Raw genomic sequence first — 13,015 nt, 5'->3', positions numbered from 1 at the left:
TGAATCTGTACAACGTTGTTGCATTGGGTGAATTTCTGGCAGAGCTCTCATTGACTGGAGTGTTCCCAGGATTTTCCCCATAGGGCAACACCTCAAAGTACAAATGTTGTTTCTATGCATGTGTCTAGGAAGTGTGATCATGGCTTTTATTTTTATTTGTATTTATTTGGTACTCTTGAAAGACATTTTGTAGCTCTGGAGAATGAGTTGACCTCTTTCTTTTCCTTCATCTGAAAAAGGTTGTATTCTAACTAACCTTTGAATATACCAGGCCAAATTCTACTCCTGCTGCACCATTCAGCATAGCTGCTGAGTAGCTCTGTCCTACAGCTGTGTAACTGAGAGTAGTATTTTGACCAAATCTTTCAACCTTCTGATTTGTTACAAATCTATGCCTCCATGTGCTTGCAGGTATATGCAGTCATATCTCTTACAGAGCATAGAATTAGCTATATGTTGTATGTAAAGGTGTTTAACAGTAACATTTGCTCTTTGGCTAAGCTGCAGTGAAGCACAGAAGATATGGAAATTGTTGAGGCTGAGGTGTCCTTCAAGCTTCAGATATATTCTTGGCTGATTTTTTTTTCATCTGATCATTCTATAATGGTAATTATATTTGTTTGCACTTTTGAAATCATGGCTTATGCTTTCCTAGTTACATCTTTCTATAGTTTATGTTCCAGTACTTTTTCCTTTTTGGAAGTTTCACACTGTGTATTTTTCCATTTCAGTCTCTATTCTTACCACTAGAATAGAGCTCTGATATAAACTTCTGCCACTTGTTCTCCATTAGATTCTGATATCACCTCAGTACTATAGCAGACTAAGCAAGCTTTGAGCTAGTATTCTTACAGAAAATATTATATTTTCTGAAAATACTTTATTTCTAACATTTTTTCATAAAGAAGGCTTTGAATTCAAGCTTGGAAAATATATTTGTTATAAATAAAAAGGGTTAAGCTGTGCAAAACTTACCCATATTGTTTTAATAAAAATCTGAATTTGGGTTCCATTTCAAGAAACTCATATTGTGCAGTTCTGTAAGATGTCACTTTTTTTCTTGCAGTGAGAGGCTGAGTGCCTCTAGCCCATACTTAATGAATATTCTGCTTTCTGTAATGCATGTTTTTGTTCCTTTCTCAAACTGAGAATATAAATACATCTAAAAGGATGAAACTGGAAAGGTTGCCTCCAGTCGCGGGCAACAGATATTCGTTTTCACATTGAAGCTGCCTGGGCAAAGTTAAGACTAGTCTGTGAAAAGTGAGCTGAAGAAATGAGATGGCAGGTTTCTCTTATCATAAAGATTTCTAGTCCATGTCAAAATTCTGACCAACATTTAATCTGACACCTGAAAAAAAAACACCATTTTAGCACGTGGTTCTGTCTTTTATTATCTTAACAAAAAATGGGAAAGAAAAAAAAAGGGAGAGAGAATGAAAGAAAAAAAGAAAGAAAAAAGAAAAGAAACCCCAAAACATTGGTTCATATTGGACCAGAGATGGTATCCAATACACTAATCAAGCAAATGAACATAGATGTACTTCACTGAAGTAAGCAACAAGCACAACTTCTTCCATCTTTCATTTTCCTAAATAATCCAGACTCCGTGCATCTTGAGTGTTCACATTCCACTCATACTCCTCATGCTGTTCTCCATACTTGTTCTCATTTTTTCCTTTCTCAGCATGGACATCCAAAGCTGTCCCCTCTGACAGAAAAGATTTTCCCATGCAGTGACTTTAATTGAATGATCTTACTGCTTATGCTATGTAATTGTGCTCACCCATCATTTGACCATGCCACAGTAATGTTTTATAACCATGGATTAATGTGCCAGTGCTTACATTCACTTTGTAATTGCACTTCTATCACTTCTCTCCTCTGAGAACCTTCTTCATTCCAGTACAATGTACCACCCTCCACAGATACCAACTTCTCTTTGCAATGAGTAATGTAAAGCAAATAGTATAGCCAGGACTGTCTGAGTAGCTCCACTCTTTGTTGTGAATATATAGTCCTATTGGTCACAGCAAGAATTAGAACTAATTCAACTGCCTCTGAAAGTAGCCTTTGAGGACCTCCATCGTTTGTTGTTGTTGTTCCTCTCTATATCCTGTGCCTGCAGGGATAAGCACGGTAACAATTTTAGCTGCAAGAGCTCTAAATAAAGGTCTTTCCTGAAATCAGAACCCAGACTGAAGCCTGGCCTGATATTGTCCCACGTACTTAGGGAGATATCAAACCTCGCAAATCCAAGCCATGAATCACAGAATTGTAGAATCACAGAATGGCTTAGGTTGGAAGGGACTTAAGGCTCATCCATTTCCAGCTCTCTGCCGTGGACAGGACTGCTTCCCATCAGGTCAGGCTACCCACTGCTCCATCCAACCTGGCCTTCAGTGCCCCCAGAGAGGGGGCAGCCACAGCTTCTCTGGGCAACTATGCCAATGCCTCGTCAGCCTCCGAGTAAAGAATTTCCTCCTAACATCTAATCTAATTTTCCCCTCTTTTAGTTTAAAACCATCTTGTCCTATCATTATCAGATCATGTAAAAAGTCAATCTTCATCTTTTTTATAAGCAGCCTTTAATTACTTAATGAAAGTTACTACTAATAATAACAATAATAATAATAATAATAATAATAATAAACACCGGGAGAGTAAGGTCATAATGTTAAAGTAAGTTATCTGCAGTTAGCCCTGCAGGCAAAGAAGGGAAGGGCACTGGAAGAGCAGGCCAGGGCTGCATGTGTGATGCAATGGGGAAAATGGGCTCCCCCCATGCTCCCCGGGGCTGGGCGGGACATGCAAGAGCCTGGAGGTGGGGCAGAGTTTGAGGGTCTCAGCCTGGTGAGCTCCCGACCCCAAGTGCAGTTTCTCCCAGTCACCGCCTCCTGTCTCTGAGATCCTTTGAAACCCTCAAAAATAAAGGGGGGCGGGGGGGAGGTTTTCAATGTTACACCCCTCTCTTTGGAAGGAGTGCAGTTTTCTGGCCGCGGTGACATTGCTCGTTAAACAATCAGCTCCAGAGCCCTGAAAGGAGAGGCATTGCACCCTTCTTGCTGAATGCACTCCTTAGTGCATATAACGCCAGGGTCTTTTGATGTCTCACAATGCGTGTTACGCCCCAAGATTGTCTCTTTGGACAGATCTACAACGCTTGGCTTCATGTTTGGAAGTTAAATGGCCAGCGAAGTTGTCGAAACTCCCACGTCTGGAGCAGTGCAGCGATCCGACCGCTCCGTCCCCGTCCGCCGCCGGGGCTGTGGGGCTGCGGGGCCGGGCCTCGGCCGGCTCCAGGGAAAGGGGAAAGCAGCCCGGCCCCGAGTTTTTCTCTCTTTTCTTTTCTCCACTTTATTCTTTGGCAGCCTTAAAAAAGGGGCCGTTTGCAAAGCGTCCTCTCCGTGTAGGTGGCTTGTGTCTCGAAGCCGCTGGCAATGCTGCCGCTCCATGAAATCAAAATTTATGATTATTCAAATGTTGGGGAGTGTGAAAAGAGAGGAAGAAAGAAGGAAAATTAATATTGCAGCTGTTCTTCTGATTAATGAGAGATAATTGCTCATGAAAAGTCACCCCTGTGGCATTTTGTTGTCTCCTGGATCTTTGTTCTTTTCCACTATTATTGAGGACTTTCTTGAAGACTAAGCGGTTCTTTTCAATTTTTGGTATTCAGAAAGTGTTGCTTGGTTACAGATAATGGAGAAATCTCGGGCTATATCGAGTAAGATGTGCCACAGACAGCAATATCACAATGCCACTCTCAGAAAAGGATGGATACAAGTTAACGATGCGCTTTCAACAAAACATTAATAGACTTGTTCACGCTTTTATAATGACCTCATTAATGGGAGCTGAGGGCAAGTCCTCTTTTTTCTTTTTTTTTTTTTTTTTGCCTGCGCTCCCTTCACACAACCCGGCTCCGAGATCGCCAGTGGCTTTGGGAGCTGATACTAAATCGATGTTAGACTGGGGAAGAAGCGCGCTCCCGGCGCAAGAGCCGTCGGCCCCACAGGGATTTATTGGGGCGGGACCCGCACCCCCTCCTCCTCCCCCCAGATGTCCTTCGGAACACTTTGGCTTCCTCGGCCGCCCCGCAAATGCTTCCTCCCCCCCCCCCCCCAACTTTTTTTGCGCTTCAAAACGCAGCCCCGACGTGCGGCTCTCTCTGCCGGTTTGCACCGGGCAGGCAGTGCCTCTCTGCAGCCGGGGCTGGGGGAGGGAGGGGAGAGAGCCGCTTTTGTCGCATAAGCCGTGAATCTCCCCGACATAAAGGTGTTGGAGACATCTGGGAGAAAGGAGGGACCTGCGCCCAGCGCTGCGCTCCGCGGGCCGGGAGAGCGGCTCTGATGTTCTTTTTGAACTGCTCCACTTTCAAAAGGGGGCAATTTCGTTACATTCTCATTTGTTACACTGCCTTGAACTAAAGGCAGACAAAGCTATACTCTGTCACCCCGAGCAGAATGAAGGGAATCAAAGGATTTTCCCTTAAAAGGACTAATTTTCTCCTTGAATTATGAAAGTAATGGCTAGGTAACAGCCTGTGCTCTGTACCCAACCGCTTAATACCTTCTAAATCCTTCCACGTGGCTCTCCCAGTCGTAGCAATTAGAGCTCATTATAGGCTCATAAGAGCTCTCATTTCGGGGATTACTTAATGGACAATGAAATTTTATCGGACAGAATTATTGAAAAATAAAATCGTAACGAGGCCGATGTGATGTGGGCGCACGCCTTACATCATTCCGCCTGGTTTGGGATATCTCTGCTCTCAAATGACTTCTTTTCTTGCTCCTGCTTTCAGGGCTGAAATTTGCTTTGTGCTATTTTTTTTCTCCTTTCTTTTATCACTGCGCTTGGTTTATTATAACAATTAGAAATCGCAACTTTGATCCGACTCTCGCTGTCCGCCCCTGCTTACAGCAGCCCCCCCGAGCCCCGCTCCATAGCTGCACACTGAGGTTTTCCACGCAGATCCGACTCCTTTCTTTCTAAGTCGCTTCTCCTAAAAGAAGAAAATAATAAAATAACAAATAAATTTAAAAAGAGAGACAGAAAAGACAAAACTGCATTTTAACCGAAGCCCACTGCACTCACCCCGGGACCATAACTACAGAGCCTCGGGAAGGGCCCGGCTCCAGTCGCCCCGAAGCCTGGGCAGCGGTTTGGGGAGAAATAGGTGAGGTCGGAGCTGACCCGCCGAAAGCCGCTGGTCCCTAATTGTTGTCACAAGACGCGGGATTAGCGCATTGCTGGAATAGCTGTCTGTTTACACTCCGGAGCCCCGCCGGCCGGTAAACACTTTCTAATTGAATTCTAATCACATTCAAATAGCTCCATAACCAGCCTCAGCTGCAATTCATAAAACTTTAATTGCCATCCATAAATCCTCAGTTCGCGGCTGCGGAGCGTCTCTAAAACTCCGCGGCATCGCGGCCGTCGAGGGGAGCCGGGGCCGTCCGTGTTCTCTCTGATGGGGCTGGAGCAGAGCGCTGAGTCCCGGGCCGAGGGAGAACCACCCCGATCAGAGGGCGGGCAGCGGTATCGGTGTTGTTGGTGGTGTTTTCCTAGGTTTAAATAATGAAGGGGTAAGGGGGATGTCTGTGTCCCTGCTTCGCTCACGCAACCGCCTTTAAAGGCGCGAAGGCTGCCGATTCTTCCCGGCCCGCGCTCCGGCAATCAGCCGTGCTCTGCATTTTCTGCCTTTGAGCACAATTGTCGCTCCCCTGCGCCAGCCGAGCGGCGTGGGATGCGCGGCCGCTTCTAAATGCCGCCTCGCATCTGCCCAACGGGAGTGCGATCGCCCTTCTTCCGCCGAGAACTCTTCTTAAACTCCCATAAAACAGGTCATTGGAAAATCGAGTAATATGCCGCAAATACATCGACTCTTTAATGCAATCTGAAATGCTCGGGAGCCACCGACCGTATTTAGCTGTTTATCCAATATTACTTTGAATGATTGCTTCGGCACACTTGGTGCACATCAAAGCGGCCTCGGCTCGGCCGCTTCTCAGCAGCAGTGCGCTGAGGTCCCGGAGTGGCCGGGCGCTTCGCAGGGCAGTGCCGTTGTGGTACCACTGGACCGAGACGCGTCCCGGTGAAGAAGGCTTTGCCCGCCGTGCTCAGTGCCAATCTGGAATGCCATTCGGATGGGGACAGAAGGGAGAATATAATAACAACCAACACCAAACCCTACGAGAAGTGCTTATGCACACACACAGGCGCACCCCATTTCCAGTCCCATACCTACATCCACAGCAGTGACCCGGGCTCCTCCGCTCGGAAGCGGCCCCTCGGTGCCTCGGGGGTGCCCCAGCCCGACAGCGAGGGCAGTGCTGCCGTTCGTCCCTATGTATCCCCTCGCTCCCTCCGCGCGGGATGCAGAGGTGTTCCCGGGCAGATCCCAGCGCACAGTTTCACGCAAGTTTATCTCCCCTCCGGCTTTGCTAATGGATGGATGCGGGGCCACCGCCTCCTCCCCGGCTCCCACGCTCTCGCAATTTGCCTGGAACGAAGGCAAAGACTGAAGCCATGGGGCAGCGAAAAAGCACGCGCGCACACTTGGTGCACCCCTCCCCTCCTCTCCCCGCTCCGCTCCAGCTCCCCTCCTCCCCCCCCTCACTCCCCCGCCGCCTCTCCCGCCGGCCTGAGAAGCTGGGCAGATTTAGGTCCGAGAGGCTTTCAGCCATCACGTGTTTAAATAGTTGATATAAAACCCCTAGCGCAGGGGATCCAGGCGGGGGGACTTTAAGACCAGCCCTCTCCGGGGACCCTTTTGTTCGCCTCTTCAACATAAGCACCTTCTCGCCTCGCCAGGGCTTCAGTGGCAGCGCGGTCGGCAGCAGCGCAGCCCGCCGCGATGTCGCGCTCCTTCTATGTGGACTCCTTAATCATCAAGGACTCCTCGAGGCCGCTGCCGGCCCTGCCCGAGCACCACCACCACCACGGCCAGGACTTCTTCATCCCTCTCGGCGTGCCGTCCCCCCTCGTCATGTCGGTGGCGGGTCCGGGTTGCCCGTCCCGCAAGAGCGGGGCCTTCTGCGTCTGCCCCCTCTGCGTCACCTCGCACCTGCACTCCTCCCGCGGGGGGGGCGGCGGCGGCGGCGGCGGCGGCGGTGGCGGCGGAGCCATCCCGCTGCTCAAGGGCCAGTTTCCCCCTGCCGCAGCCGCCGCCGCCGGCGAGGCCCAGTGTTGCCCACGGGGCAGCCCTGCGGCCCCCCCTCCGCAGCCCCCGCCGCCCGCCGTGCCCGCCGCCGCCCTGGGGCACCCGGCGCATCACCCCCCCGCCTGCACGGCCACCGCCTACAGTGTCAGCGACCCGCGGAGGTTCCACTGCCTCGGCATGGGTAGGAGCCCGCGGCCGGGGGACAGGGATGCTGGGGAGGGCGGGTGGATTTCCTTCCTCGGGTGTAATTCTTCTCTCCTATTTCTCCTTTCCTCCGCCCCGCTTAATTTGTCTCTTGCTTCCTAAGGAGGGTCCGATTCCAGCCAGATCCAGAACGGGAAGAGGATGCGGACAGCGTTCACCAGCACGCAGCTCCTGGAGCTGGAGAGGGAGTTCTCATCCAACATGTACCTGTCCCGGCTGCGCCGCATCGAGATAGCCACGTACCTGAACCTCTCAGAGAAGCAGGTGAAGATCTGGTTCCAGAATCGCCGAGTGAAGCACAAGAAGGAGGGCAAAGGCGCCCCACGGAGCTCCCACGGCGGCTGCAAGTGCGGCACGGGCCAGGGCCACTTTCCCAGGTCGGAGGACGAGGAGTCCCTGTCCCCATCCTCGGCCAACGAGGAAAAGGAGATCTCCCCGCTCTGAACCGTCGGGGACACCTCGGGCACCGCCGTCGGAGCCCGCGGGCTGTCGGTGTGCTCTGACGAGCGGCGGTGTTGCAGCTTTGAGAGCTCAGCCACTGCGCTACGTGCGGACCCTGGGACAGGCACCTGCCCTGCCCGGCTCGGAGCTCGGACCCGGCCGGGGGGATCCTCCGCTCCTCTCTCCAGAGCGGTTGAAGGAAGAAAATCCCACCTGAAGTATTTCGGACCGAAGCTGAGACTTTATAAAACCTGAAAAGGACTCGTAGGCTGAGAACCTCCTGGACGAACTTTCTGAACGTGAATAAGGAAAGCAATAAAGATCAGTCGCTTGGGTTTGGGCCGTCGGTTTGTTTGTGAATAGTTTTATATAAAAGCTCTATTTATATTTATTTAAATAAATGAGATCGGACGAGAATTTCTTTTTTTCTTTTTAATTTCTTTTGCCGAACTCAAGCAGTGAAAACACAGCAGCTGCCGGGGCAGGGAGCACTACTGGGCGCGGGAGCAGCGCGGCTCCGTATGCCCCAGCTCCGCTATAACTCCGCTGAGCGCTGTCGGCAGCATCCGAGCGGCTCTCCAGTATCCACGGCTCGGGCAGGGCGGTGTGGGGGGTGCTCTCCGGCAGCAGGGTGGGGCCGGGAATACGAACGCGTCCGGGACAGCGCGGCCCGAGACCGGGAACAGCTCTCTGCCGTCGGGGAAAGGAACGGAGACGGGAACAGACAGCTGCTGCTGCCCCGAGGCCGCCGGTGCTGGCGCGGGGCTGTGCGCCGGGACACTCCGTTTCTGCCTACTCGAAGGGGCTGTAATGCACGCAGCGACCTTGCTTCTTTTATCCCATGCTGGGATGAGTGGTGACAATCAGAGATCAGATTATTGAAAAAATAAAATAATTCTTTTAGCTTCTTTTTTTTTTGTGTGTGCGTGTGTGGAAGGGGTGGATATGAGCTGGAGCTGCTCAGTCCCAACTACGTCTCTTAAAAATTTTCTGTTCCTCCCGTCCTGGCGGATGAGTGTGCTTCTCTGCCACTGTGTTGTTCCCCACTCACAACATTCACAGGGTGGGTTTTCCACTGACTCCATCTACACTTCTGACTTCAGCCCCTGAATATGTGTAGAGCTTTTAGGAAAATAATACCCCAAACACTTTCCATGCTTGATCCTTAGCCTCAGAAATTTAGCTCAGAGCTCCAATTCCAAGTGCTTGCCTTGCTTTAATCAGAAAACAAGGAACAAGAACTCATGTAACTCAGCAGGAACTGCCCAGTGCCGGGTACAGCTGCTGAGGGCGGGAGGAGATGGCCCGGGCTGGACTGCTCACGGCCCATGCCAGCTGTGGGTTCTGGGGCAGTACTGTGATCCTGCCGGAGGGGGTGTCAAGGACAGGGTGGGAGGTTCCAGACCGGGCATAACCTCACTCCTCTGTTTCACAGACGACGGCCTGTGCAGAGGCCAGCACCCAGCTGAACCGGGAGACACGTTGTTTCCCCAAGGGCCCTCCCTTCACTGCCCGTGCTATTCCCTTATGTTGTAGAAATGTAACATCATTAACGTTGGAAAAGACCTCTTAGACCACCTAGTCCGACTGTGTCATCTCATAGCCCTTATGACTTCTTCACAGAGGATCTCCTGACTCCTAAATTCCTGCTGAGCCTTTCTCACTTGGAAGCTGTGAGAGGAGAAACTGGCACCGTGGGTACCACAGCAGTGCCACCTCCGTCCCAAAGCAGTGGGGAGCTCCAGGCCTGAGAAGCATCACACCCTTGTGCACTTGAGCAATACTGTCACTGGAGATGAAGTGGTGATGCTTGTGTGTGTGTTTGTGCACAGTGTAGCTCTGTGGAAGTAACTCAGGATATAAAGGGGTATTTCAGTCTCCTTGAGTTCATCACTAGAGGTGTGAGGATACTTCCTTGAAGTGTTTAACTATTTTTTAAAAATGAGAGGGAAAAGAAACGAGCTTTTCTTACCTGCAGTGTGAATGGTAATAGGCATCATTAAGGGACGAAAAGGAAACAGTGTCCTACACTCAGCGCACAAGCTGTACTACTGAGGCGGCTGCTGCCATCACCAGACTTGTTTGATTTCAAAATGAGCACTGAATGTGAAAAGAGGTCTCCCCATTCCCGTACAGGAACATTGATGTGCCCTGACACATCCTGGAAAGCCGTTATGAAAGGAAGTAGCGTTTGCCGAGGGCAGGGACAGCATCAGAGGGGGTGCGGGAGCTGTGGGGCTGTCTGAAGGGCCACGGGACAGAACCCAGACAGCAGCTTTTTCCTTCCATGATTCCGTGCCATTCCATCCTTGTTGCAACTGCGGTGGACGAACAGCAAACGCTGCCCTCTTAGTTCCTTTTGGCACTTGTCACGTCGATGTTTGGAAGCGCTGCAAACGCGGCCGGATTTAGCGCTCCCGCGGGAGCAATCCCTCAGCCACTCTTTAGGAACGCTCAACGACACGCACACGACCGCTGCCGCAGCTGTCCGGTACCGCGTGGCTCAGCATCACCACCGGGGACCGCCACCAGCGGTGTCCGGGTGCCCCGAGTATGGGGGGCCCCAAGCTCGGCGACCCGACGGGCGGAGCGGAGAACCGAGAGGGGAAAGTGGACGCTTCACCCGAGGGGAGGGCGGGGGGAGTGGGTACACGGCACCGCCCTTCTCTATGGCCCGAGGGGGCGGCCAGAGCGATCCTCTCGCAGGTGACGGCCCCGCACTAAGATACGGCCTGAAGCAGCCCCCCCCCGGGCGAAGGATGCTGCAGGCGAACCGAAGGGATCGGGAGCGTGTGCTGTGAGCTCTGGCAAAAAGGACTGCTTGCAGATTAATGAAGGAGTGACAATTTCAAGGCTAACGTTGGCACTGCCCAAGCCAGAGCGTGGGGAGCTCGCCAGGCTTTGCTGTATATTGTCTGCTTTTCTGAAGAGCAGACAAAGATGGATAGAGGGACATTGAAAAGCGGGAGGCGTATTTCAAGCAGTCCCATAAAGGGGGTTGTCACTTAAAGACAAGAACCATAGTGCTTTGATGACTTTGTATTAGCCTCACCGCTTCACAGAAGTGACTCCGCTCCCTTCAGGGAATTCACCGACTTTCAGCAGATGACACGTCGGTGAGGCAGCTTCGGGCGGTGACCACAGTCCCTCGCTTCGGGCCAAATCTCCGCCCGGGGCTGATTTTCTCGCTCCGGGACTCTCTTTGCTTTCTCTTTTCTCCATAAAAAACGAGGTTTTTGGTGTGTGGGGACCTTCGGTGCAAACCGCGTGCGAGCTGCCCCTCGCGGCTCTGGGCGGCCTCCTGCGCTTACCGTCCCCCGTGTCCCCGTGTCCTCGAGTCCCCGGGTCTCCATGCCTCCCTGTCCCCGTGTCCCCAGGGTGCCGCCCGAGACGCTCCCGCCCGTCCCAAGCTCCCGTCCATGTGCGGCGGGCGGGAGGGCAGTGCCGGCCGGGGCAGGGTTCTCTGCCAAAAACGAGCATTTCTTCTTTTTTTCTTTTTTTTTTTTTCTTTTTTTTTTTCTCCTTTCCTAAGACAGAGACCCCCGACCGCTGCAGCCCCACAGGCTTTGAAGGCACAGCGAAAGGGCTTCGCTGTGAGTTTGAGCGAACGATTTAGTCACTGTTTCATTAGGCGCTATTTGAACCTTGCAACATGTGGTAATTTCTGGGGCAAGCTGAAAAGGGGGGATTACGGAGGAGGGACACAAGGAAATTAGCCAACGGTTAATTTAACTCGTTTTCTGTTAGAATTTTCGATACATTCCTAATTGACGGAGGAGGCAGGTGAAGTCTTCAGCTCCCGGCAGACTCATTCACGGTGAGAATAAATGGCTCTTTTTAACTCACACTGCTCACAATATATCATCGGGAAAAAGACACGCAATGAATATGTTGCTTTTATTATTATTATTATTAATGGAATTACACCCCGCCACGCAGGTGTGAGGGTAACAACCCACACCGCGATGGAATCAGATTAACGATGAAATGAGGATTTTATTGGCTTTCTACGTCGCATAGACCTGGATTCAACCTGTCAAAACAAGAAGCAAGAGGGGGAGAGAGATACTGTGAAGGCAGAGGTGCCAGTCAGCGGGCAGCTTCAGCGGCATCCAAATCTTGCGATCCAAATAACAATTAGTCGTAATTCGCAGCGAATATCCACAGCCCACGCTCCACTCTATACCGCCTGCAGAAAGTATCATTAGCCTATAACGACCAATCTCTTCACAGCCCGGGCTCTGCCCCTCTGTGCTATGAAACTGGCCCTCGGGGTCCCACTTACACTACCGCCGTAGGACAGTGGAGGGGCGTAGGACGGATCGGGTCCCCCCCGCGGGCACTACCTGCGCGGTGCGGGGCCGTCCGCCCGCCGCCACCTCCGCTGGGGCCCCTTTGGAACCTGCTATAGAAGAGAGAGGTACTCTGCATGACAAAGCACAATTAAGCTCGCTATTCAGGAGCGCTGCAGCTGGTAGCCCATTGGGAGAGTGGGAGGAAACGCGAATATATTAATTATGCGAAGGGGCGGTGGAAAAAAAAAAAGCCAACAACAACACAACAACAAAGCCAACGACATATGTAGGTATGAGCTGGGTATGGGTTTGAGTGGGCTGGCTGATGCGTGTGCCGGCCTCTGTTATTTGCTGAATATTTGGTGGCACAGATCCAGCTCTGTTTGGCTATAGGTAACTGACATCCACCAGCCAAAACTCATGTATTGCACCAGGAACAGGTCCTCAGCCCTGACCATAAAGGCAGGAGCGTTCAGTAGGAGGTAGCGATGGAGAAAATCAAAGATGCTACATTCTCATGCTACAAGTGCTCCCAATCTTCTCAAATAGTGAGAAGCTTAGGCCAACCTAACATTGGCCAACCACACATGCAGAAGATGCAGATTGCTTTGATCTAGAAAACATAACAACAGTTTGGTACTCTAGTTATTCATCCATATTGTTAGCTTTTAACTAACCTACTACTGTTATTCCATTCTTACATAGCAGTGTCTGAGCAGTTGCAGTTTCAGGTTCTCAGTGTGGCTACAGAAAACCCCCACCTCCAGTCTAGGTACTGCAAGGAGGGTGTTCTGTAGTTCAGCTCCTCGGCTCACTCAGCTTGGTCTTTAATACATATTCTGGAGTGGATTGACAAGGATCCTGCACTGGCTTTCATTAAGCTAGCAATCATAGTAAAGTCACCATGAAA

The 13,015-nt window shown here is 51.3% G+C and overlaps 1 protein-coding gene across 1 annotated transcript; it reads left to right on the top strand.

Moving 5' to 3' along the window:
• The first annotated feature begins 6,859 nt into the window (after window positions 1-6,859).
• GSX2 (GS homeobox 2) lies at window positions 6,860-7,813 on the top strand. The gene is made up of 2 exons (XM_065736125.1): window positions 6,860-7,346; window positions 7,473-7,813. Exons 1-2 carry the CDS (start codon window positions 6,860-6,862, stop codon window positions 7,811-7,813), a joined length of 828 nt encoding a protein of 275 aa, XP_065592197.1.
• The last annotated feature ends 5,202 nt before the right edge of the window (window positions 7,814-13,015 follow it).

Source organism: Cyrtonyx montezumae, unplaced genomic scaffold (assembly GCF_038088225.1).
Source record: "Cyrtonyx montezumae isolate F1298 unplaced genomic scaffold, pur_monq_1.0 scaffold_2, whole genome shotgun sequence".
Taxonomy (NCBI): domain Eukaryota; kingdom Metazoa; phylum Chordata; class Aves; order Galliformes; family Odontophoridae; genus Cyrtonyx; species Cyrtonyx montezumae.
The sequence above is the reverse complement of the archived record's forward strand: the minus strand, read 5'-3'. Positions and strand labels throughout refer to the sequence as shown.

Coding starts and splice junctions, on each gene's coding strand:
- GSX2 (XM_065736125.1), top strand. CDS start 6,860: ATGTCGCGCTCCTTCTATGTGGACTCCTTAATCATCAAGGACTCCTCG. Junction 7,347..7,472: donor GTTCCACTGCCTCGGCATGG/GTAGGAGCCCGC, acceptor TTGCTTCCTAAG/GAGGGTCCGATTCCAGCCAG.